The sequence below is a fragment of the Delphinapterus leucas genome, chromosome 3 (genome assembly GCF_059928025.1).
Source record: "Delphinapterus leucas isolate spDelLeu-1000000601 "Yukka" chromosome 3, BTC_Dleu_Yukka2, whole genome shotgun sequence".
NCBI lineage: Eukaryota > Metazoa > Chordata > Mammalia > Artiodactyla > Monodontidae > Delphinapterus > Delphinapterus leucas.
The window spans coordinates 113,677,617-113,700,850 of record NC_143131.1 but is presented as its reverse complement, the minus strand read 5'-3'; the positions used below and the strand labels follow the sequence as shown (position 1 = coordinate 113,700,850).

The 23,234-nt window shown below is 54.6% G+C and overlaps 2 protein-coding genes across 2 annotated transcripts in view; one reads left to right on the top strand and one right to left on the bottom strand.

Moving 5' to 3' along the window:
- The first annotated feature begins 957 nt into the window (after window positions 1-957).
- PITX1 (paired like homeodomain 1) lies at window positions 958-7,588 on the top strand. The gene is made up of 3 exons (XM_022589006.3): window positions 958-1,484; window positions 3,809-4,041; window positions 6,071-7,588. Exons 1-3 carry the CDS (start codon window positions 1,316-1,318, stop codon window positions 6,611-6,613), a joined length of 945 nt encoding a protein of 314 aa, XP_022444714.1. The 5' UTR covers window positions 958-1,315; the 3' UTR covers window positions 6,614-7,588.
- A 13,256-nt stretch (window positions 7,589-20,844) lies between these two features.
- CATSPER3 (cation channel sperm associated 3) overlaps window positions 20,845-23,234 on the bottom strand; it is a 44,290-nt gene continuing 41,900 nt past the window's right edge. The window contains exon 8 of the mRNA XM_022588845.3: window positions 20,845-23,068. Coding sequence (XP_022444553.1) covers window positions 22,966-23,068 — 103 coding nt within the window. The 3' untranslated portion in view covers window positions 20,845-22,965. The remainder of the gene's footprint in view (window positions 23,069-23,234) is intronic.

The window sequence follows — 23,234 nt, the reverse complement described above, 5'->3', positions numbered from 1 at the left end:
GAAGCCAAAGTGAGGCCCCAGGCCCTGCGAACGTGCCCTGAAGGGGGCAGAGCCCCATCGTGTGGCAACCGAGGCCGGGGCCTGGCGGATTTGGTCAGACCATTGAAGGTGCAAAACAAGGGGAGACAGCCCTACTGAAGAGGCTCTGGGGCCTGGCAGGGCTCTTGGGGTCTCCTGCTGCACTCGCCAGCGGCCTGGAGCCAACAGAAACGCTTCATCTGATTAGAAGCCATCAGCTCTATCCCAATCCCGGAAAATTGACTGCGGTGCAGAGGGGGAGGCCTGAGAAGAAGCCTTGGGGGAGAGGGTCCAAGCTAATTAGGAGGCAGCATCCGGGGGCCCATTAGAGCGCAGGCTGCTGTCACTCAGCCTGGCTCAGGTCCCGGGAGACGAGGCCGGGTAAGGAGGGGCCGCGGCCCCTCGACGAGGACGCCGCTGGGAGCTGCCAGAACGAGCCCCGGGCTCTGCCCCCACCCTGGCGCTGGCTCGCAGGCGCCCGGTCGGTGCGATCCTCCTTGGTGAATATTCACTCATCCTGGGCTGTTCTTGCCGGGGGCTCGGGACTTCGAGGCGGCCCAGACAGGAGTTGATTCTGAGCGAAACAAGTCATTTGGGGCTTGAGGTGGGCACGAGCCGCGCGGGACTTGCAGGCCAGATGCGTTTCTTTTGTGCGGCCGCGGGAGAACTCAGTGTGTCACCGGGGAAGGAGGGTGAGGCGCGGCGAGGCCGCGGGAGGGGGGAGGCGGCGGGAAGGTGGCTGCGGAGGGGGGAGGGCGCGGGCGAGGCAGTGAGGGAGGGAAGGAGGGAGGGCGGCAGAGAGGGCGCGGCTGCGCGGGCGGCTCGCGGCTGGATTCCGCCTGCGCTCCCTCGCTCGCTCGTTCGCTCCCTCCTTCCCTCCCAGCCCCCTCCCACCCAGGCCCACCCCACCCACCACCCCTGGCGCAGGGACTGCTGGAACCTGGCGTGCGCGCTGTCGCTTTAAGACAGACTCTGCCGGCGCCGTCCGGAGCCTTAGAAACCGGCCCCGGATCAGGAGCCGGAACCGGGGCCGGGCGGGCGGCTGAGGCCCGAGCGGCGGGAGGGCAGCGCGGAGCGCGAAGCCGGGCTCCCGGTCGCGGGAAACCGCTGCCGCTGCCGCCCGCCTGGCCCCGCAGCCCCGGGCGGTCCATGGGGCGGGCGCGGCGTCGTTTCGGGCGCGGGCAGCCCTGCGGGGCGGCCGCTTAGGCGCTGCGCTCTTGTCCTCACAGGTCGCAGCCAGGGCTGCCGGGCGCGCCCAGCTCCGGCCCCTGGAGCGCCCGCCGCGGTCCCCGCCTCCATGGACGCCTTCAAGGGGGGCATGAGCCTGGAGCGGCTGCCGGAGGGGCTCCGGCCGCCGCCGCCGCCGCCGCACGACATGGGGCCCGCCTTCCACCTAGCCCGCGCCGCCGATCCCCGCGAACCGCTCGAGAACTCCGCCAGCGAGTCGTCCGACACGGAGCTGCCAGGTAAGCTCGGCTCCCCGCGAGGCGCGCACGGAGCCTACCCGGGTGCAGGGAGCCGGGAGCAGGGCCTGGCGCCCGCTCCGCACAGTCACGCTCGCTCTACGCCCCAGGAGGCCTCAGGACCTTTCCTTTTCCCATTCTCCACCTGACGGTGAACACGGACAAGTAGGCGCTTTATGAAGCGGAAATTTAGTGCTTTTCGAAGGCACTTCCACGCGGTGCCCACGCGCCAAGTGACCTGCAAATGCACGAACCTACAACCGAAGGGTCGGAATGACAGCCCCTCTTGATCGGGAGCAAATAGAACGGGGAGAACAGTTAGACTTGTGCAAATGGTTGTCGAAGGGCCGCTTGGACCGAAAGAGAGGAGCAGATCAGAAAGGAATGGGCGGCGGGCGAGAGAAAGTGCCCAGAGAGAGAGAGTACAGACACCCCGACAGACTGTGGGCGACTGACTGAGAGGGAGAGACCTAAGAGAAGGTGGCGGGAAAAGTCGGAAAAGCAAACTGGGGGGGAAGAAAAACAACCTTAAGTAAAGGGAAAAGAGAGGACAGCGAGGGCGAGTGGGCCAAGAGGGGCGACCCGGCTCCAGTCAGAACCGCCTAAAAGAGGGATCCGTGCCTCACGTGCTCCGCCAGAGCCCGGAGCCGCCAGGCCGCGGGTCCAGGGCTCCGACTCTGCTCGGACAAGTCTCCTTACGCGCTGCCTTTCTGCCCGAGCTCAAGCTGTTTTCCCCACGCCAGCTACTGGGCCGGCGGGTGGGCGGCGCGGGCAGTGATGAGGCCAATACCCGGCCCTGCCCGGGCTCCAGGGTCTCCGAACGGCTCCCGCGCTCGAGGTTCTAGTTCAGCGCCGCCGCCGAGCTTCCCACTCCCCCGGCCGTGGGCGCCTCTTCTGCGTTCATTTCTTAATCCACCGCTGAGTGTTTCTCTACGAGTTTTTAATCTCTATTTATTTCTGTTTTGCATCCCTAAGTGACTTTCTCTGAGAGGTTCTGTTTGCTTGGTTAAAAAAACAATCAACGCTGGACGGTACTTCTGTTTTCAAAAGTTTTAACCGTGGCCTTTGGTTGGTTTTTATTTTTAAAACCCAGAGAAATACATAGTCATAGATTGCTTTAAAAAGCCAAGTCTATGAGAATAAATTTTTTAAATTAACTGTATTTTTCGTTATAGAAAGAATTGCTATACTAGATATATTTCTCTGGAATTTAACATATCTACATGCAACATTATTCTTCGGGAGATTTTAAAAAGTCAATCCAAAATGGCGCTTTTCTCCGGGGTTTTCTCAAAATCCGTTTACAGTGATGTTATTTGGGGAATTTAAGTTATCTAACTATAGTGTTGTATTTCCCTGGGATTTAAAAATTATTTCTAGAAGGGCATTATTGGGAAGGGGTTAAAAAAATCTATCTACAACAGTACATTGATTTTTTTTTAAATCCCAGATAAATAAATGCCTGTGTCTGCCTGGAGTTTATACACTTAACAGCACTGTATTTAGTTAGGGGTGTGTTTGCACGGAGGTTTCTGGCTTCTTAATCTGCATTTGCTGTGTTTCTACCTGCCTATTTTTAAGAATTTGTGACCCTTTCTATGTTTTTAGGCATAGAGCTGTGAGCTTTTCTGGGCTTCTGTGTTTTGTTTTTAAATTCTTTTTCTTTATGTTTCAATGTTTCTATAACTGCATGTTGTTTGTGTAGCTTCAAAGAGAGAGAGGCTAGAGCCCCCAGGTCACCTAGACAGAGTCTGTGAGTCTGGGCTGCCTGGCTGCTGCCAGAGGGATTTTCTGTGCCTTGGGACTTGAGGCCTGGAGCTAAGGCCGAGAACCCGGCTGTGTTGTGCCTGCCCGGTGGGGCTCCCACACGGCCCTGGGGAGAAGAAATTGGAGGGGCTGCAGGCCACTGCCTGGCTCTTGCTCCACCCACCCCCCAGCTTCAGGCTAGAAAGATTTGATCCTAGTTCAGAAAAGCAGAGATCCCCTCTGATTTAGAACCCCAAGAGCCCTAAAAAATGTACATTTTCGGGTGACATCAACAGCAGAGCCCCAGCATGAGCCGAGCTGTGAGAGCAGGCCCTGCGCAGCTAGGAACCTAGGCCCACGTCTCCGACTCCTGGGCTCTTCTCCCAGACGAGCCTGATCAGAGGTGACTACTGCCTACCCTACCCGGTACAGGCGGGCTCTTTCCAATGGGTACAATTCCAGGGGCCCTGGCGGGAGGGCGGGCCCCACCAGGGCTGACCACGAGCGCTTCGGTGGAGCCGGGATGGGGTGCAAAAGGGCATAAGCCCGAGGTGACTGGCGCCCTGCCCTGCCTGCTTCAGAGAAGGAGCGCAGCGGGGAACCCAAGGGGCCCGAGGACAGCAGTGCGGGCGGCGCAGGCTGCGGCGGTGTGGAGGACCCCGCCAAGAAGAAGAAGCAGCGGCGGCAACGCACGCACTTCACAAGCCAGCAATTGCAAGAGCTGGAGGCCACGTTCCAGAGGAACCGCTACCCGGACATGAGCATGCGGGAGGAGATCGCCGTGTGGACCAACCTCACCGAGCCACGCGTGAGGGTGAGCGTGGGGTGCGCGCCTAAGGGGACCCGCGCAGAAGGCTGCCAGCCGGCCCAGCGCAGCCCTTGAAAGCTTAGAGCCGCGCTCAGACTATCACTCTTTCGCACACTCAGACCGGCTCCCTCCCTCCACCGGAGGCGATTCCACCTTAGGCCCCGGTCTACCCAGCTGCTGCAGAGCCGTTTGGTGCTAGCCCCCCTCGGCTGCTGCCACCTCGGATCCCTCTGACCCACATCCTACCTGACCCTCTGGCTCTACCGCAGCCCCCACCCAAAGACCTGTGTCCCCAAGGGACGTTCCCCTGCCCTGCAGAGCCCAGAACCCGCTCGGCTGTTACCCCCTAGACTGAGCAGAGGATTCCCCGCTGCTGGGGACCTCTGAGCCGCTGGCACCTTCCCGCGAAAACGAAAGGGAAAGGCAGATCCTGCCTGGCAGCCTGAGAGAGGCCTGATAAGAGTGTAGGCTTGGGGGGGTCTCAAAACTTCCTAGGGCAGTGGTCCCACCCGTACGATGCTTCTCCAAAATCTCAGGATATTCTCCACCCAACTCTTTCTCAGCCGTTTGGCCAGTCTTAGCTGAACCCTTTCCCTAATGCCCTTTCCCGTAGGGCTGGGTTCAGGTGAGGAGGGGGCAGCTCTGGTGGATGAGTGAGCCTCAGGCCAAATCCCTTTGGAGATGTAAGGTCTCCAACTCAAGACAGGACTGCACCCTCCCTCTTCTCACCCCTTGGTTCCCAGTGAAAACATGGCTGTCCTGCCAGAGCAGCAAGAGAATCACTTCTTCTCAGGGTCCTGCAAATATTTAATCAGATATTGGGAGCATGTTCCAAGCTAAACCAAAGTCCCACCTGGGCCACAGACTCCCTGCTATAACCCCAGCTCTCACCCCTCCCCAGTCAGGCTGGCCAGCCCAGTGGGATAGAGAGTGAAGACAGCATTCGGTAATCCTGAACTCACTAAGCCTGCCTCGGGTTTACGGTGGTACGGGTGGGGTGGGGTGGGGGTGGAATCAGGCAACGTTAGTGCTGGGGATGGAGAAGGCTGAGATGCAGGGGTCCGGCAAGAGAGGTCGGGATACAGCCCGGGGCTGGTCGAGGGCTGCGGAGGGCAAAGGACTGGGACTAGATGAGGATCGGCAAGCACTGGGAGTTGGGAAAGAAGAGGTTCTAACGGAATTTTGTGAGGAAAAGTGGAGGGGGAGAGTAGAGAGAAACTTGTAAGAAGTGAAAGGAAATTAAATATTTGCAGAAAAACATATTTGGCGTATATTTAGGTAGCAGGAAAGAAATTAAGTATTTAAGGGAGAAGCAAAAGGATCAAGTATTTGAGAAGACTAAAGAATCAACCATTTAAGAGAAACAGTGAAGGTCAGATATTTGGAAAGAAGAAAACAAACTAAATATTTGCAGAAGAATCAAAAGGATCAAAAATGGGGGATAACGAAGAAAAATGGACTGTTTGAGGGAGAAGAAAGTGGTTCAGATAGTGGGGTGGACGGAACGAAAATAAACATTTGAGGCAGAAATGATAATATCAAATATTACCAATAAAGATGGAAACAGACTATCTGAGGAATGAAAAATAGACTGAAGAATGAGAGGAGTCGCAAGGTCGTATATTTCAGGAAAGAAAACTACCTTTTATATTCGAGGAAGAAGAAAATGGATGGAGTATTTAGGAGGTAGATGGGGAACCGTTTGCGGGAGAAGGCAGAAGATGACCTGGTTGAGAGAGGAAGAAAGAAAACAAATATTTGTTAAAAAAAAAAAAAGAAAAAAGAGGATCCGTATTAGGAGAAGAAACCGGATTTAATTGGGGGAAGAGGATAAAGATCAGAAAAAGGAAAAGACTAATATTTTCTGGAGACAGGAAGGGAACCATTATGGAGAGAAGGCAGGGGTGGAAATATCGAAGAAAGAAACGGTATTCGGAGAGAAGGAAGCGGGCGGAGGCCTCGGGTGGGGCGGGGGAGGTGGAGGCATCTTCCCGCCCTCGGCAGCCCTGACCTTTCTCCTGTCCCCCTCCCCTAGGTCTGGTTCAAGAACCGGCGAGCCAAGTGGCGGAAGCGCGAGCGTAACCAGCAGCTGGACCTGTGCAAGGGCGGCTACGTTCCGCAGTTCAGCGGCTTGGTGCAGCCCTACGAGGACGTGTACGCCGCTGGCTACTCCTACAACAACTGGGCCGCTAAGAGCCTGGCACCAGCGCCGCTCTCCACCAAGAGCTTCACCTTCTTCAACTCCATGAGCCCGCTGTCGTCGCAGTCCATGTTCTCGGCCCCCAGCTCCATCTCCTCCATGACCATGCCGTCGAGCATGGGCCCGGGCGCTGTGCCCGGCATGCCCAACTCGGGCCTCAACAACATCAACAACCTCACCGGCTCCTCGCTTAACTCGGCCATGTCACCGGGCGGCTGCCCGTACGGCACACCCGCCTCGCCCTACAGCGTCTACCGGGACACGTGCAACTCGAGCCTAGCCAGCCTGCGGCTCAAGTCCAAGCAGCACTCGTCGTTCGGCTACGGCGGCCTGCAGGGCCCGGCCTCGGGCCTCAATGCGTGCCAGTACAACAGCTGACCGCCCAGCCGGGCCACGCGGGCAGGCGGCCGGCACAGCGCCGGGGCCGGGACTGGGTCGGGTGCGGGCGCGGAGGACCTGGCGCCTGCGCGGCCCCCTGCTCCCCACCTCCCCACCTCCGGCTTGGTTTTGTGTTTGCTTTCCTGGACCCCACTCTGCCCTCCAAAACGAGACAAAGCAAAAAGACGTCGGAGAAAAGTGACGCGAAAAAACGGATGAGTTGCAATTTTCCTCGGGATGGCGCGGGTGGTGCGTGCTCGCTCGCTCGCTCGGGGCCCGGTGGGCCACTCTGCGGAGGGGACGCGGCGCGGGAGGCGAGCGCCGAGGCCGGCGGCCGGGAGGAGACGCCCCGTAGCCCGCGTTCCCGCCTGCGAACTGGAGCGCGGACCGCCGGCAAGCCTGGGCCCCGGCCCGGTGCGAACCAAGACGCCCCCTCCGAGCTAGGCCCGGCCAAGCATACCTTAGCTCGATCCGGATCCAAGTTGGAGGGGCGCTGGGCCAGAGATGACGGTACCCAGTCCAGGGTCGGGATCTCGCCGTGGACCCGTACTAATGGCCCCGGCGCGCCTCGAAGAGCCCTTGCCTGCCCCGCAGGATTACTTTAAGGCCAACGAGCCGCAGCTGGCGGTGCGGACGAGGCGGGAGCGTGCGGAATGCTCGTCTCAGAGCATCCCAGCCCCCAAGCTTCGCCGCAAGCCCAGGCCCTCCCCTCAGCTCCCGGCTAGAAGGTGGCCCGCCTGTCCGGCGAGGAGCCGCCTCCTCACCGCCCGCCGTGCAAGAGTCGAGCCGGGAGAGCTCGGGGAGCGGCCAGGGCCCCACGCCGTGCCCACTTTGCACACCCGCTCTCCGGCCCGCGCCCCAGTTTACAGCGTCCTTGTGTATGTCGGACTGACTGTATAGAATTATAAATCTGTCTATATCGACTTGTCCATGTACATCCATTAAAACCATAGTACGAGCGTGCTAACCACTGCAGAGCCCTGACTGCTTCATTCGGTCTTGGAGGGAAGGCGGGTAGAAAGGTAACTGCACCCCCGTGGGCCCTGCGAGTAGGAGAAAAGAGCCGAAGCCGACCCTGCCAGAGGACCCTACGCCCACTTCCCCACCACCATTCCAGACCAGTTCAACCCGGCTCCCTTGAGGGCGCAGCCCAGCGCTCCGAGTTCCCTTTCCGCGCGCCGATACTGATCGGCGGTGCGGCTCAGCTTCCCGGCGCCGCGCGCGGGCCGCTCTAGCCTGGACCACCCGCCCTACCCGACCGCCGGATTCTGCAGGCTCTTCCCAGACTGGGTCTGCAGTGACGCTCCAGGCTTTTAGGGTCCTTCGCGGCCTTTGTCTGCTGGGAGCTTGGCGGTGGGAGCCGCTGAGAGCCTCTTTAGACCTGGGGTTGCCTGTTCTCCAATAGGCCCGGTGCCCCCACCTTGAGCCCTGCTCTGGTTGTTCCAGGAGGACCGAGGGTGCTGGATCTGCCAGAGTCGAGCCAGGGCCTCCACATCGAAATCCCACCCAGGGGCATATGGCTGTTCCGGTGAAAGTGTCCATCCATCACACAGAACTCACTTCTCACTTACCTTACATCCCAAGTTATCGGTCGCTCCCGCCGCCACCTCCCCCTACTTTTGGAAACTACTGAACAAGACCAGCCTGTAAACTGCCTGTAAAATTCTGCTTCCCTTAAGTAAGTCACTTCTAACGGCAAAACAAAATGTCTGCAGCTGTAGCAGGGGAGGAAGGAGGGGTTGGTATTCTGCTTTAGAATCACCTTGTGATTGTCACTGCCCTGGAGCTGGACCCAGGCAAGCGCTAGATGGGAGTGGGGCACAGCCATGGGCTTAGTCATGAGCTAATAGCTGGAGAGCCCTGTGCACACATTCCTAAACCAGGTCAGCACGGCCTCTGAGGTCAGGAGTGCTGTCCCTATTATACAGATGATGGAACCAAGGCTCCATCACACTCTGCACTGGGCCAAGGTCACACGGATTCCAAAGCCAGGCATCTTTCCACCGGTCTTCTCACCTTCAGATGAGGAGTGAGGAGGGGTCCTTGCTGGAGGATGGCTCAGCCTGATGATGTAGGACTTGGAGTGAAGGGTTCTGAGAAGGACCGGGCCAGATACACAGGCTGGAGGAGGGAGGAGGGGGGAGGGAAGGTTGGGGCAGGGGGCTGGAGCCCGACCACCCCTCCCCCAACGGCTGGAGTCCAGAGCTCCGACCCCTCACTCTCTGGAAACATAAACACAATCACATCTGGACTCAGAGTGCCTCCCCCAGCCTCACACATCTGCCAAGGCCAGGGGGCCCTGGTCTCAGCTGAGAGCAGGAGGCAGGGGAGACCTAGAAGGAGGTGGGACTGGAGAGAAGAGGGAGGCAGAGAGGCCTCTCTGAAAGTCAGGCCCCGTCTCAGGTGAGAGGAGGGCCGAAGAAGAGCTCTGGTAGAGACTTAGTGTGGAGGTGGGGCCACAGGCCGAACAGCTGCAGCCAGGAGGAAAGGCAGAAGCAGTCCAGAATGACCCCATCATCCATCAAGGCCCACGGCCACCAAGGCGAGTGCAGGACCCAGCCTTGGGCCCCCCCATCTATTCTGTGCCTGCAGATAGTACCCAGCCCTCCCCAGCTACACCAGCTGCAGGGTCATCTGTGGAGGGGGGATGAGGAACACACGGGGTTCTGAAAGGCAAGTCCTCTGAGAAGAGGCAGAAGGTCCTAGTCCTGCTCTGCCTGAAGAAGACTGGGGAGGCTTCATTTACTGTGCTTCTGCCCTTGGTGCTGGGGATGGAGAAGTGGGAAACAGACACAGTCCCTGCTCTCATGGACAAGTAAACAAACACGTATAATTACAAACTGGGCTGAGTGCTTTTGGAGAAAACATGGTGCTGTGAGTAAGAAAAAATGAAAGTCCTGCTTCAAACAGGATAGCCAGGCAAGGCTGTTCGGGAGGAGGTGGCGCCATCTCCGTCTTCAGTGGCAAGCGGTATCATATACTGAGCCCATTCAGTGTCCAGGGCCCTCTGCTAAGTGCACGCTTCTCATAGATGAGCCCCTTTTACCTGCACCGCAGCCCTATGAGATGATCCTCCTTATCCCCTTTCCCTGATGAGGCCCCTGAGGCTTAAAGAAGCCACACAGCAGGAAGTGATGGAATGGATTCAAACCCAGTCACTCTCTACCTTCCGCACTGGGCTGCCCCATGCCAAGCATCGTGGGCAACATGGCAGGGGAGGGTGTCTGACCTTGAAGAGATCATAATTTCTGCTGGCCACACAGGACTGGCCTGCAGGAAATAGAAAAGCAGATTTGTTCTTACTTGGTACTGACAAAGTGACCCCCAAAGGGCCGCTGCAGATTTAGAGGGGCCGTGAATTAGGGACAAGAGGGCAAGAGGCTGGTGCCCAGCACTGGTTTGCAGGCACTGTGGGCACCAAAGGAGGATGGGGTGAGCCACTGTGTGCAACCCCTGTAGTGCCTGGTCATTGAGGGAGAGGAGCCAAGTCACCTCCCCTAGCTTTATGGCCCTCCCTCTGGGCCACCAGAGTCACCTGGAGGGGGAGGGGGAAATCACAGCTGGAAAAGCTGCCTCGCAGCGGGGCAATGGCCTGGGGAGTCCAAGCCCTAGAGGTGGCTCTGGGTGGCCCTTCAGCTCCACATGCCTCAGCCTGCTGCTGCCCCAGGAAATAGCAGTGGGACCTCAGTCACCAAGAGGGCCAGTCTGGGAAATGAGAGTGAGGGTGGTTTTCTGCCCAGGGACCTCCCCATCTCCTGGGCCAGTTACTTGGCTCTGGCATCCACAGGAACTTTTGCTGTGGTCTTTGAGAGCGAGAGTTTGAGTTCTGGCACTCCCCCTGAGTTGCCCTGGACAAGAGGCTTCACTAAGGTCTCTGGGCCTGTTCTTCAGTAAAAGGGAATGACGACAATCACTTCACACAGCTGTCTAAAGGATTAAATGAGATAACGCACATAAAGTGCTGGCATATAGTAAGTGCTCAATAAATTGTTATTGATGTTGGAATTGTTACTGTTAATGTTATTATTATTAAAGTGAGATGTCCTGCCTCTCCTCCTGAGGGCCCTGTCCCCCACTTTCCACATTAATAGGGCATCTCTTAAGATTCTCAACAGGTCATTTCTGAAAATGTCATTTGGGGCCCACCTTGGATTTCCCTCCAGCTTTGCTGGGTGCCATGAATGTGAGTCATGATTGACAGTCCTGCTGATTTCCCCACCTGCCTTACCTTCCCCACTCCATCCCAGCCCTGGAACCATCCTAGACTTGGGCCCCCTGTAACTCTCCTGATGGGAATCACATTAGTGTTGGGCTAGGGAGTGGGGGTGGCGGGGGAGATAATTGTAATTCGTGTCCAGAGGCTGGACTCAGCTGTGCTCTGGGAGAGAGGAAAAAGACCCCAGGCCCCGGGATTTGCCTTTGCCAAACTCATTTGGCTAGGTGGGAGAGGAGCGGAGGACACAGGTGACAGCTGGGACTGAGGAAGCCCTCGGTGTGGGCAGCAGAATGAGGTGGGCAGGCGGGGACACAGAGAAGCTTCCTGGTGAAGGCAGGGCCCTGGAATATCAACCATGAAATCCAAACTCCTGTCTTGTTCAGTGTTACGAGCTTCTCGTTTCCTAGATGGGCGCTTCCAATCTGCCTCCCAGGCTTTCTCTCAGCCCTTGCCAATCTGCCTCCTTGCCCCTCTCCCCACGGGAACCCCAGTCTTCACACTCCTGTGTTGCCTTCGCAGGGCCCTGGGCCTTGCCTCCCAGCTGGCTGTGTAACCCAGAGCCGGCGCCCACTGATCGAGAGGCTGCAGAGCACCCAGGAGACACAGTGCCAGCGCTCAGCCAGGTTGGGGAGCCTGTGATCCCGTGAATCAGGACGCTGCCGAGGAGCAGGTCAGGGTGCAGGAAGCTGCATTTGGAGCAGGGTGGAGGCAGAGGGCAGGATGGATGAAAGCGTCTCTGGGTGATCGGGTCACGTGGCCACACGCCTCACTATGCGCCTTCCCCTGCTGTGCACTGTACGTGTTTTCTAGATGAGGAAGCTAAGGCTGGGGGTGTCATGTGACCTGTCCAAAGGCACGCAGCTTTAGAGCCTTGGATCCCAGCCTGTCTGACTGCAGGCAGAGCCTGTGGCTTAACTTCTGTGGGCACGGCCTCCCGCAGGCAGGGTCACTGCAGCTCCTGAGAGCCAGGATGGAGCAGCAAACAGGTGTGGACAGCAATGTGTGGAGAGTGTCTGCACACAGTCGGTGCTCAGTAACGATCTGCTGAATAAATGAAGTGAAGGGCTGCCTCCCTTTATACCTCACTCCACAAGACATACCCTGGCCTTCCTCCCTCTCGCTGCCCCTGTCTCTCTTCTCTTGCTTCTTTCCCTCCTCCTCTCACTCCCTCCCTCCCCCCTCTCAGCACTGGCAGCTCCTGGCGCTGCTTTTAAAAGTGTATCTGAACAACAACAACAAAAATTCAAAAATGGGCAAAGGACTTTGAACAGACATTTCCCCAAAGAAGACAAATGGCCAATAAACACACGAAAAGATGCTCAACATCACTAGTCGTTAGGGAAATGCAAGTCAAAACCACAATGAGATACCGCTACACATCCATTACGACGGCTCTTACCAAAAAAGCAGAAAATAACAAGTGTTGGTAAGGATGTGGAGAAATTAGAACCCTTGTGCATTGCTGGTAGGAATGTAAAATGGTGCCGCTGCGGAAAACAGTATGGTGATTCCCTAAAAAAAAATAAACAGAATTATTGTATTATCCAGAAATTCCACTTCTGGGTACATACCGAAAAGAAACAAAAGCAGGGACTCAAACACATATTTGTACACCCATGTTCATAGCAGCATCATTGACAATAGCCTAAAGGTAGGAGCAACCCATGCCCATCAACAGATGAATAAACAAAATGTGGTTATGTACATTCAGCCTTGAAACAGAAGGAAATTCTGACAGACCCTACTACATGGATGAACCTTGAAGACATTATGCTACATGAAATTGGCCAGACACAAAAGAACAAACATTGTATGATTGCACTTATATGAGGTACCTGGAATAGGCAAACTCATACAGAGAGAAAGTAGGATGGTGGTTGCCAGGGGAAGGGAGGAGAGGGGGATGGGGAGCTAGTGTTTAATGGGTACAGAGCTTCAATTTTACAAGATGAAGGAGTCCTGGAGATGGATGGTGGTGATGGTTGCATGTGCTTAATGTCACTGAACTGTGCACTTTAAAAAAGGTTAAAATGGTAAATTTCATGTTATGTGCATTTTATCACACTTAAAAAAAAATGTATATCTGTGTCTATGCCTCTACCTTATCCAGCGAGGCATTCACAGACTGGTGCCCAGGACTCCTGGGGGCTGAACCCACTACCAGAGCTGGGGTGGTGCTTGCTGGAAAACCTTTCCTTGCCGCCCTCTTCAACTGGTACCCTTTGAGGCCCCAGTTACAGCTGAACCCCCTTGTGGCCCTCACCCCATCCTCCATCCCTCTGTGCAGCATAGCAGTGGGACCCCATTAAGGACACGTCCCCTACTGAGTGTCTACTATATGGCCAAGGGAAAGTAAATGGGGCCGATGACTTCTCTATAAGTTCAGCATAAAATTAAATAGGTTTGCCATTGCCTTTTTTTAAAAACTGAGTTTCTTTGTCAAAACACTAAACAAGGCAAGCTACAGAACATTATATAAGCACGGTACCATTTTTATTTTTACACATGTACAGAGAAATTTCTGGATGTGTTAACAAAGTGTTAACACCAGCTACCTCTGGGTGGTGGGAAATAAGGGATTTTTTTTTTCATTTTTCCTTTCCAAGTTTTTTGCACTAAGCATGTATTACTTTTGTCATGATGGAAAGAAACATCAAATATTATTTTAAAAATGCAAAGAACTGTGATCTGCAGGACAGGGAGTGGCCTTCTGCCTACAGGTCCCTGTCCTCACCCCAGAGGGGTCATTCATCACCTCCCTGGGATGATGTGTCAACCCCCAGGATTCAGCCTCGTGCTGGGGGCAGGCCAGTGTGACAGGTGGTGTCAAGTAAACCTTTACAGATTTTTATAGAAGTGAAATTTTTGTTTTCAAATACTTTCTTCTTTAAACAGATGCCAAATTAGTAGGTGCCAAGAGGAGTGTTCAGAGAGAAGAAGAATTTGTAATGCTCTTGTATATTGCAAAGCAGAGAGAACTCAGTTTAAAAACGGCTCTCGTAAGCAGTAAGGGTGCCCATCCCTGCCCCCTTTGTCCCCTCGCTGCATCCCCCAGCCCCGCCCTCCTAATCCTCCAGCTCAGCAACCTATTTACACTCTTACCTTGCTTTCGCACACACACGTGCACCCACACGCGCACACACACACACTGTGTGTGCCTGCCAGCCAGCGTGATCATGGAATCTTTATTAAAGAGGTCCAAATTACCAAGGTTTTACTGCACTACTAAAAATAGTCATGCTTACTTAGCCTGTTTAATAAGCACACCATTTCTGATTTTTCTGCCTGAGTAAACTGAAACATCATTCCAGAAATAAGTTTTTACTGAAACAAGAAAGCTTGATTTTTCCTTCCCTGTTCATACAGTCTTCTCCCTCTTTCCCTTTCTGCCTCCTCTCTCCATCCCCTGTGTCCCCCTCAGCTCCCACCCTTCTCTTTTTGAAATTTCAAAACATAGAGGGGAAAGTAACAGTAATTTGGACTTGGCTTTTACGCAAAATGGACCAATTTTTTTTAAGTGTTGGTAATTTGTCCCGAAAATGGATATAGGGAGTTGGGCTGGAAAAGCTTTGAAGAATGGGGTTTTATGAGTGGAAAATGAGGCCTGAGTGTGCGGGAATGTGAGCTGCACCTCCCTCTGTGCCTGGGACAGTGCGGCACGTGTGATAGCACCATTACCGCCATTATCACATTATATTATTAGTATTCATCAGAATCAGACAAAGCACATTAACCCATTTAATTGAACAAAGGGCTTAACGCCCCAGTGACTTCACAGAAAGTGCTTGGCAAACCCTCCAAGACACTGCAGCCACAAAGCAGCCGGCCACTTTGCCGTTTGCCAGGTGGTGGCGGGGCCAGCAAGGGTTTCCCCAAACCGTTCCCGCTGTGGCCTCACTGGGAACTTTCCCGGACACACTGGAATGGATGCTGATCCCCACCCTTACTCCAGCCTTTTCATGCACACACCTCTCTTCCTCTGAGTAGACATGATCTAATAAAGGCTATATTTGGACAAAACACACACACACACACACACACACACACACACACACACACACACACTCACACAAGACAGTATGGCCAAGGACCCTCCCTCCATCTCCCAAACTAGCACTCCTGCTGAGTCTCGGAAGCTGGTCCTGAGTACAGGCACACACAGTTCATGGCTTCTCCTGAGCTTGGTGCCCACGCCTCCAAAGCTTCTTGCTTCTTCCTCAGTCTCCACTGAGGCCACCCCCGGGCAGCCCCCCAGGCTCACAGAGACTGGCCCAGCCCATCGAGGCAAGGATACCCACTGAGCCTAGGCTGGGGGAGGTGCCCGGGAGAGGCTAGGGCTCCTCTGGATTCTAGCCCCTGGGCTGGGCTCCTCCCCGGGGCCTGGCTGTCCCTTCCCGGAGCCCAAGTTTCCTCTTCTGTCAGTGGGCACTGGGTCTGCCTGCTTGCCTCTTGGGGGTTGCTGTCAGGGTTTGAAGAGAACATGGACGCAAACAGTATGTAAGGCTTTCAGGTGTGCTGTTGCTTCAGAGGCACAAAATTGTCCTTTATCATCTCACTGACCTCCTGCTACTGGAGAATCTCTGAGTGGGAAAGCTCTTCCTTGGTCAACATGCCCAGCCTCCTCCCCTCCAGATTCCCCCACAATGCCCCTGCCAGCTGGCCCACAGGGAAATATCTCGCTTTATGTCACTGGGGACAGTGGCACTCCCAAGGCCTCAGCAGGGATGCTGCACTGCCCCAGATCCTCCACTGGGTCAGGAGCTACCACTTGAGTGAGATGGCATCACCCTCCCACCCTGAAATCCATTTCCACTGGGTCTGGGGCAGCAAGGCACAAGAAGGCCCCACAACAGGCCCAGCCCTGCCAACCTCTGGGGGGATGAGAACCAGAGACAAGTAGGTCACAGAGGTTAAGAGTGTGGGCTCTAGAGTTAAGACAGAGCCTGGGTTCTACTCAGAGCCGTACCACTTACTGCCACATAACCTCTCTAAGCCTCAGTTTCCTCATCTGTACAATGGGGATAAATGTGAAAAGCTATGTGCAATGTTTGGCACTGTGCCTGTGACATGATAGGCTCAAAATAACTCCTGGGCCTCTGCTGCCTGCTCTCTCCCTCCCCCATCAGGACTCTAATGCTGGCAGATGTCAGTCTATCCATCACTGGCATCCAGGTATTACAGCATAACCTCTCAGTCCACGGCCCTCGTCCTGGTTCTAGAAGAATTATGGTCTGATTTAAGGTCAGTTATGAAAGTTCAAGGGTGAGAGTATGAAAAAGGAGATATCAAGGCTAACCTGAGGAATCTGGGAAGGCTTCCTGTTAGAGGGGGCCTAATGCTGAGTCTTGAAGGACAGGCAGATGGGAATGGGTATGCAGGAGTGGAGGTGAGAATGAGCTGGGAAAAGGGGAGCCCTGGAAGCTATGGGGAGAGGAAGGGGGAGACAGAATAGAGAAGTCTTAAATGCCAGGTGAGGGGGAGCAGGTCATTCTCAGAGAGGAAGCAAGAATCAAATCTGGCCAGGTCACTGCCCTGCTTCCAAATTGCCAAGCTGCGGTACTCAGGATCATACTCAATGTACTTCCCCAATCTCCCCACCACCTCGCCCATACTGCAGGCTGTGGCCACACCAGCTTTGCAGCTCCCACCCTCTTTCTTTTGTGCCTGTGGTTCCTTCTGCCTGGAATGCCCTTCCACCTACCACAGGCACAGCTGTGCATGCACACACACGCACATGCACACACGCCCACGCACACTGCTTAACTTTTTTTTTTTTTTTTTGGCCACACCGTGTAGCATGCAGGATCTTAGTTCCCGACCAGGGATCAAATGCGGGCCCCGGTAGTGAAAGCGCAGAGTTCTAACCACTGACCCGCCAGGGAATTCCCAGCATTTTTTTTCAAGATGAAAATTGTATTGTTTCTCCTGATTGTAAAATACATATTGATTCTTAAAATTCAAAAAGTTCAGAAAAGTGTGAGGACAAAGTCAAGACCACCAAACCACTACTAATATGATTATCCTTCCAGACATCGCTCAGCACACACACGTGCATGTACACATATGCTACAGACACTCACTCACTCAGTGTTACATAAAGGACGTCAGATCACATGCTACTTTAGAAGCCACTTTTTCAATCATATAATATCAAGAACATCTATTCTTATCAACACATCACTATTTTAGGGGCCACATGTACGGACTCATACTAATTCAACCAGTCGGCTCACCAATGGGCATTAAGTAATTCCTTGATTTCTTTTGCTGTGTTTCTATCACAACAGGCCACAGTAAACATCCTTATCCCTGCATCTCTGTGCATTTGTCATTTGGCTCTTCAGGATAATTTCATAAGCAGAACTGTTGGGCCATAGGAACACATGCATAAAATCTAAACCACATTGCCTTCTGAAAAAGCCACACCTATCTGCACTGCCAAAGTGAACAGGGGTGCCACCTCCATACCCTGGCCAATACTAGGTTTCGTCTATCATCCTTGCCACCTGAAAGAGTATCTCACTGCCACTGTGTGTGTGGTTTTATTTATTTCTCACTTTCTTTTTTTTTTAAATACAAATGGTGTCACGTATGTACAGTTCTGCACCTGGCTTTTTCCACCTGACACTTCTTTCACACCTTTTCCACTTGCTTATTCAAGAATCAGGTAAAAAGTCACCGACTCAGGTCAAGAACCTCCCAAAGTACCCCCTCTGATGCCCACAGCTTCTCCCCTTGCTGATGAGGTATCAGTGGGTACAGCAGCAGGCAGGGGGCCAGAAAGGTTGGAATACATCATCCCCACCTAGGAAGCCAGCCTCCTGGGCAGCAATGACGAGGCTGGCTTATCCTGCCTGCTGAGCTCACGCCTGCTCAGCACATCCCATCGGCTGGCCAAGCCTGCCTGTGGGCCTGCTTGACTGAAACCCAGGGAAGGGTGACTTCTAAGCCAAACCCCTCTTCTGCCCAAGCTATAATTTCCTGATTAGGTGCCACACACTGATTGCTTCCTGCTGCCCTTTCCATCTCTGGAGCTCCCAGGGCTCCCGAGCCAGGAGCCGCTGGACCAGCAGACTTCAGAGCTTCCACCAGGCAGCAAGAAGGTGCCAGGAAACTGGCTAAATGAGACCCGTTTGAGAGACCACCTTCCCTCCTCCCAGAGGCAGGCCCTGCTCAGGAGGGAATTAGGGCTTGATTCTTAAGGTTCAAAAAATAGCTTTGATAAGAAAAAACAAGGTTGCTGTGAGACAGTAGAGCAGAGGGGGACACGTGTGGTCTGCGTTCAGATACTAACTCTGCCCTCCAGTGATGATCTTGCCAAGTAACAGTCTCTGGGCGCTGCTTGCCCACCTATAAGATGAGGATAACAATTCCCTAGAGGACGTTGCACCATATTATAGCAGCGCAGTTAGAGTCAGACACGCTTGGTTCTCCCCCCTTAGTTATACAGCCTTGGGTAGGTTAATTGCCTCTTCGAACCTCAGTTTTGCCACCTGTTTAATGGGGATAATGAAAGTACCTAAGTGTTGTTATGAGATTCAAATCATGTATGTCAAAGTGTCTTAAACAGAACTACTGATAAAACAGAAGGTGGTATTTTCCACAGCCAAAGAGAACAGGCCATACCTTTGGAGCCTCGGCCTGACCTCTGCTTGGACTCCTCCTTCGCTGGCCCAGCAGCATGTTTTGAAGAGTCTTTTCATCTCATGCCCCAATCCCAGGCATCAAGGCCCCAGTGGGGAAGAAGGGAGTCAAGGGGCAGCTGTGCTCTCAGGACACTGAGCTCTGGGCAGTGGGGTGCCTCTGCTGTGAAAGGTCATTGCCCCATCACCAGTTTACAAAAGTTGGGGTCAACCTCCAGTTTCCTCAGAGTTTTAGAGCAGACTCTTCATCCCCCTATGGCCTCTTCCACACTTCCTTTTGAGACCTCAGTTTCATTTTGCAAAATGCCAGTCAAATTTGGTGCCACCACCCTCAGGGGTACTTCACCTAGAGGCCTCAGATCACAGCTGGGAGCTCAGTCAGTGGTTCGTAAAGCCCTCTAAACATATCCCAATTTTAGCCTAAGAGGTCCTTATTACACACCGCCACCTTTACGTCACCCAAACATGATGCAGACCCCAAGTGGTTGAATCTCTTCATAGGGCTCCATTTTTAAAAGACACAGTTCAGGGCTTCCCTGGTGGCGCAGTGGTTAAGAATCCGTCTGCCAACGCAGGGGATACGGGTTCGAGCCCTGGTCTGGGAAGATCCCACATGCCGCGGAGCAACTAAGCCCGTGCGCCACAACTACTGAGCCCGTGTGCCACAACAACTGAAGCCCGAGTGCCTAGAGCCTGTGCTCCGCAACAAGAGGAGCCACTGCAATGAGAAGCCCGTGCACCACAATGAAGATTAGCATCCGCTCGCCGCAACTAGAGAGAGCCCTTACGCAGCAACAAAGACCCAACGCAGCCACAAATAAATTAATTAATTTTTAAAAATAAAAACAAATAAATAAAGACACAGTTCAGCAACCAAAAATCATCCCTAAATAATTTCCATCATTATTTGCCTCTCTCAAGGAACATCAGTGGGGATCCAGCTGTCACCCTACAAGGATACTTGCTGTCTCCATTTGTCCCCTTTCCATTCTCACCCTCCAGCTGGGTCGGAGCCTCTGTCCAAAGTCTCTGACTCCCAGCCTTGGCTTTTACTTCCTTCCTCCTCCATGTCCTGGCTCCTATCGTGTAGGTCCGATGAGCCTTGCCCATTACCCTGCTTCTCCACAGTGAAGGAGAAGCCAGGAGCCAACCGAGAAAGCACAGATGCTCCCCTTTCCTTCCAGCTCTCCAGCCCTGCCTCCCCCGTCCCCCTAGGGCTGCATCACACCAAGCCTTAAGTGAAATCAGAGCTAGAACTTGGGGAAGGTGCGGCACGTGGCTGACCAAGCAGACGAAATTCTTGGTGCAGAGTGTGGGGAAGAGTAGGGTGCTCGTGTGTTGGTAACTCTCACCACATCACACTGAGCTCCTTTCTCCTAATTTCCCAACCCCTGTGACTAGAATCAGCAACAATTACCTCTCCTCTCTGAGTAGCCTAGTTAGGAATTCAGAGCCGTCTTCTCCTGACCTGGGGAAGGGCAGTTCATTTTACAAGGTGTCCTGTCTCACCCACATTTGGGGAAAACATCAAGATGTGCAGTTTCCAGCATCTCAGTATTGGATTTTTAGGGGCTGTTGGACTGAAGAGGAGCACTTATAGTCTCAGTCCTGCCTGGATTTCCATATTATAGAGACTGCTTCCTGCTGGTGGAATCAACAAGCAGTTTAAAAAAAACCCCAAAATCCAGCCACCTTCCAAACACCTCTAGCCTTGGATTCCATACCCTTCTTACAAGAGCTGGGGGAGGGCCTGGGTGTGACCAGAAGACTCAGACCCAGGTCCCGGGTATCCCACTGCAGCCCCAAACTACCCAGCTGGCAGGATGGAGATGGGCGAGCCATTTGGGGACAGCTCTGCTGGATCCTGACGCTGGGGGAAGGAGGAGGAGGAGGGTCCTGCTTTCCACAGCCAGGCCTGGGCAAGCAGAGCCACTTCTGCCCCAAGCAAATCAATTGAAAGCCTTGGCCAAGCCTGTTTGAGTTGGTGAGAGCCCAAGTGGGAATTCCAATCTGCCAGTGTTTGCTCTGCAGGCAAAGAGAGCCAAACAGAAATGCTGCTCTGGGACTTTACACCAAATATCCAGTGACTTGTTCTGCCAGCAGTGCTGAGCCAGCCCTCTGCACATCACCCTCTCCCAGCTCCCTGCTCTGGGAAAGCCTTCTGCTTGTGCCCTTAAAGGAAGCTTGCCCTCCCACACCACAGCCCCACAGCCTGTGCCTGGGCTTCCCTGCTGGGACCGGGCCCTGCTGGTGCAACCGGCCACCCCGTACCAGCTCCACCTGGACACGCATTCTCCCCCACCCACCCCCAGGTTCCTGATCTCTGCTTCCTGCTCTCAGCTCCATGCTTTCACCACTCCCACCCCCCTGCCCCAGCCACCTCGTCATTGGCCCAGTCCCTCTCAGCCCCTGATCAGGAAAGCCCACGGCAGCTGGCCTCACAGCAGAGGCACATCTGACAGCCAGGAAGCACGAACCATAGTTGACTGTGTCTCTTTTTTTTTTTACACTGTCACATGTATTTTATTTGATCTTTATAGCTGAACAGTTTTATCAGTTTTATCAGCCTATTTCTCAGAGGAAATAGCTGAGGTTTCAAAAGACCAGACACCTTGCCCGAGGTCACCTGATTAAGGAATCCAAGTTTCCTGACTCTAAAACCATGGTACTCACTAACTTGCCTCCCTGCAGAAGTTTTTATATCTTTTGTTCACTCCCAGAGGCCTAGGGCAACTCCCACGATTCCTAGTGACAGCAGGCGGAGATGTTTCCACATTCCCCCATGCAACACTGAAACATCCAGTGTGGGCAGTTGGCAACGTCTGCTTTATCCCAGCCCTGAATCGGAGCCACTGCCTGAGGCCTGTATCCTGGGCTGACTGGGCTGCACCCACCAGAGCCCCCCCGGAAGCCCCCAGCCAAGAGTCGCCCCCTTCACAGTTAGGTACTGGGTGCACACCCCGCTTACTTCAGGGCCACCTCCCAGGGCACTGGCACGAAGTTCTCTCCACCCGAGGAAGGAGCGAGGCCAGACGCCCTGCCCTCACAGGGCTCCCCCACTGCACGGCGATGGGTCTCACGCTCCAGAGCGATCCTTCTTGGCACCTTTTCACACAGTTCTCAGTTTGGTCCTGAGTGCGATCATTTGCAAATGGAAATGATCTGAGTATCTTAGAAGACACATGCTCTCTGCATTCAAACAATTATTGTCACTTCCTCAGGGAACTTTTCTCTCATCCGTTCTGGCCGGATGACTGTCTCCCCTAGATAACCGTGGGCACCAAGAGGGCCAGGACGAGACTGTGGCTTTCTCGTCACAGAACCCCCAGCACCCTGCACAGCTCAGTAAATAGTAGTCGGGTGAATGAAACCACAAGTAAAGGCTTCCACCAGCCCTTGTCCTCTGGCTTCAGGGGTGCCGTCATCCAGGCCTGGAGCCCACGGGCCCCGCATGGGACCCTTGTCCAGCCATTCTCAATTCTACATGTTTTCTACTGACCTGACTCCCCAGGGTGGGCCTGGGCACCCAGCTACAGATGCTGGCTTCCCACCCACAGCTCAACCCAGAACTCATTTCTCCTCTAAGAATAGGGCACCGCCAAGGTGACAGGCCTCAAGAACACTCCCCAGAAATGGGAGCAGAGGGGGCACTGCCGGGCCTCTGGTCTGGCCAGTTGGGAGCAAGGGGTGCCAGCCACCCTGCCCCACCTGGGCCTTCAGATGGCTCCATGATGGCTGGACCGGGGTGGTGCCAGGACCTTGCCAACTGTGGCAGTCATTTAGCCAGGGATGACACAGAAAATGCCACCTTTCGAGTAAAGAGTTCTAACTAACTTAAGGGGAGGGAGCAGCCCAAAGCGCCCGATGCTGCCACTCCTCTGGCCCCTGCATGAGGTGCCCCCCTGAGCTGCACACCACACAACAGTATCCTTCCAGTCACGGCTGCACCCCTGGGGCACCACCATCACTGTGAGCCAGGGAGAAGCAGAGTAGAACCCCAAAGAGGGGCCTCCAGGGCTCTGGGTGCACAGAGAGAGCTGTAGCTCTGCCAGGTGTGGGCACACACACAAAGATGAGGGCAGCAGAGCTTCCAGGATCAGTAGGGCCACACCAGCTCAAAGGAGCCACGCACTCTTATGGGGCGGCTGGAAGCCCTTCTCGGTCCGGGGTCCTCAGGTGGCTTTCCCAGGAACCCGGTGGGTCCTTGATGCTGGGGTCAAAGGAGGAGAGAGCCAGTGTGGACCCTAGGTGTGTCTTCTGGTCAGAGTGGGCCTTGAGCCTCCCTCTCCCCACTCCCTACTCCCAAGGTCTGGCTGTGTCATGTGAGGGAGGAATCAGACTTCATGGGCATCTACTCAGGCCCAATTCCCAAAGGTGGAGAAATGCCATGATCACAGCAACCGTGAAGAGGCCAACTCAGAAAACCTGTGTTTAGTTGGCGGGACAGGGTGTCACAGCCTGCGAGGCCCTCGGTGCCTGGGTGCCCACATCCACTACTTCTCGACCTTCTCCAAGGACTGGGACTGCTTCTTCTGGGGCAAGTCTTCAAGCATCAGGCTCAGCACGTGCACGATCTCGTAGTACAGCTCCTGAAGCCTGGAAGTGGAGGAGGAGAGGAGGCCTGAGCTCACGAGTGGGCTCCATGCCGCCCTGGCCCTGCCCACGGCACTCTCGCACCCGCACGTTCACCACTCCTGGTAGATGTGGGGTCACGGAAGAGCAAGGGCTTCAGAGCCACATGGGGCTGGGCTGGGAGCCCGGC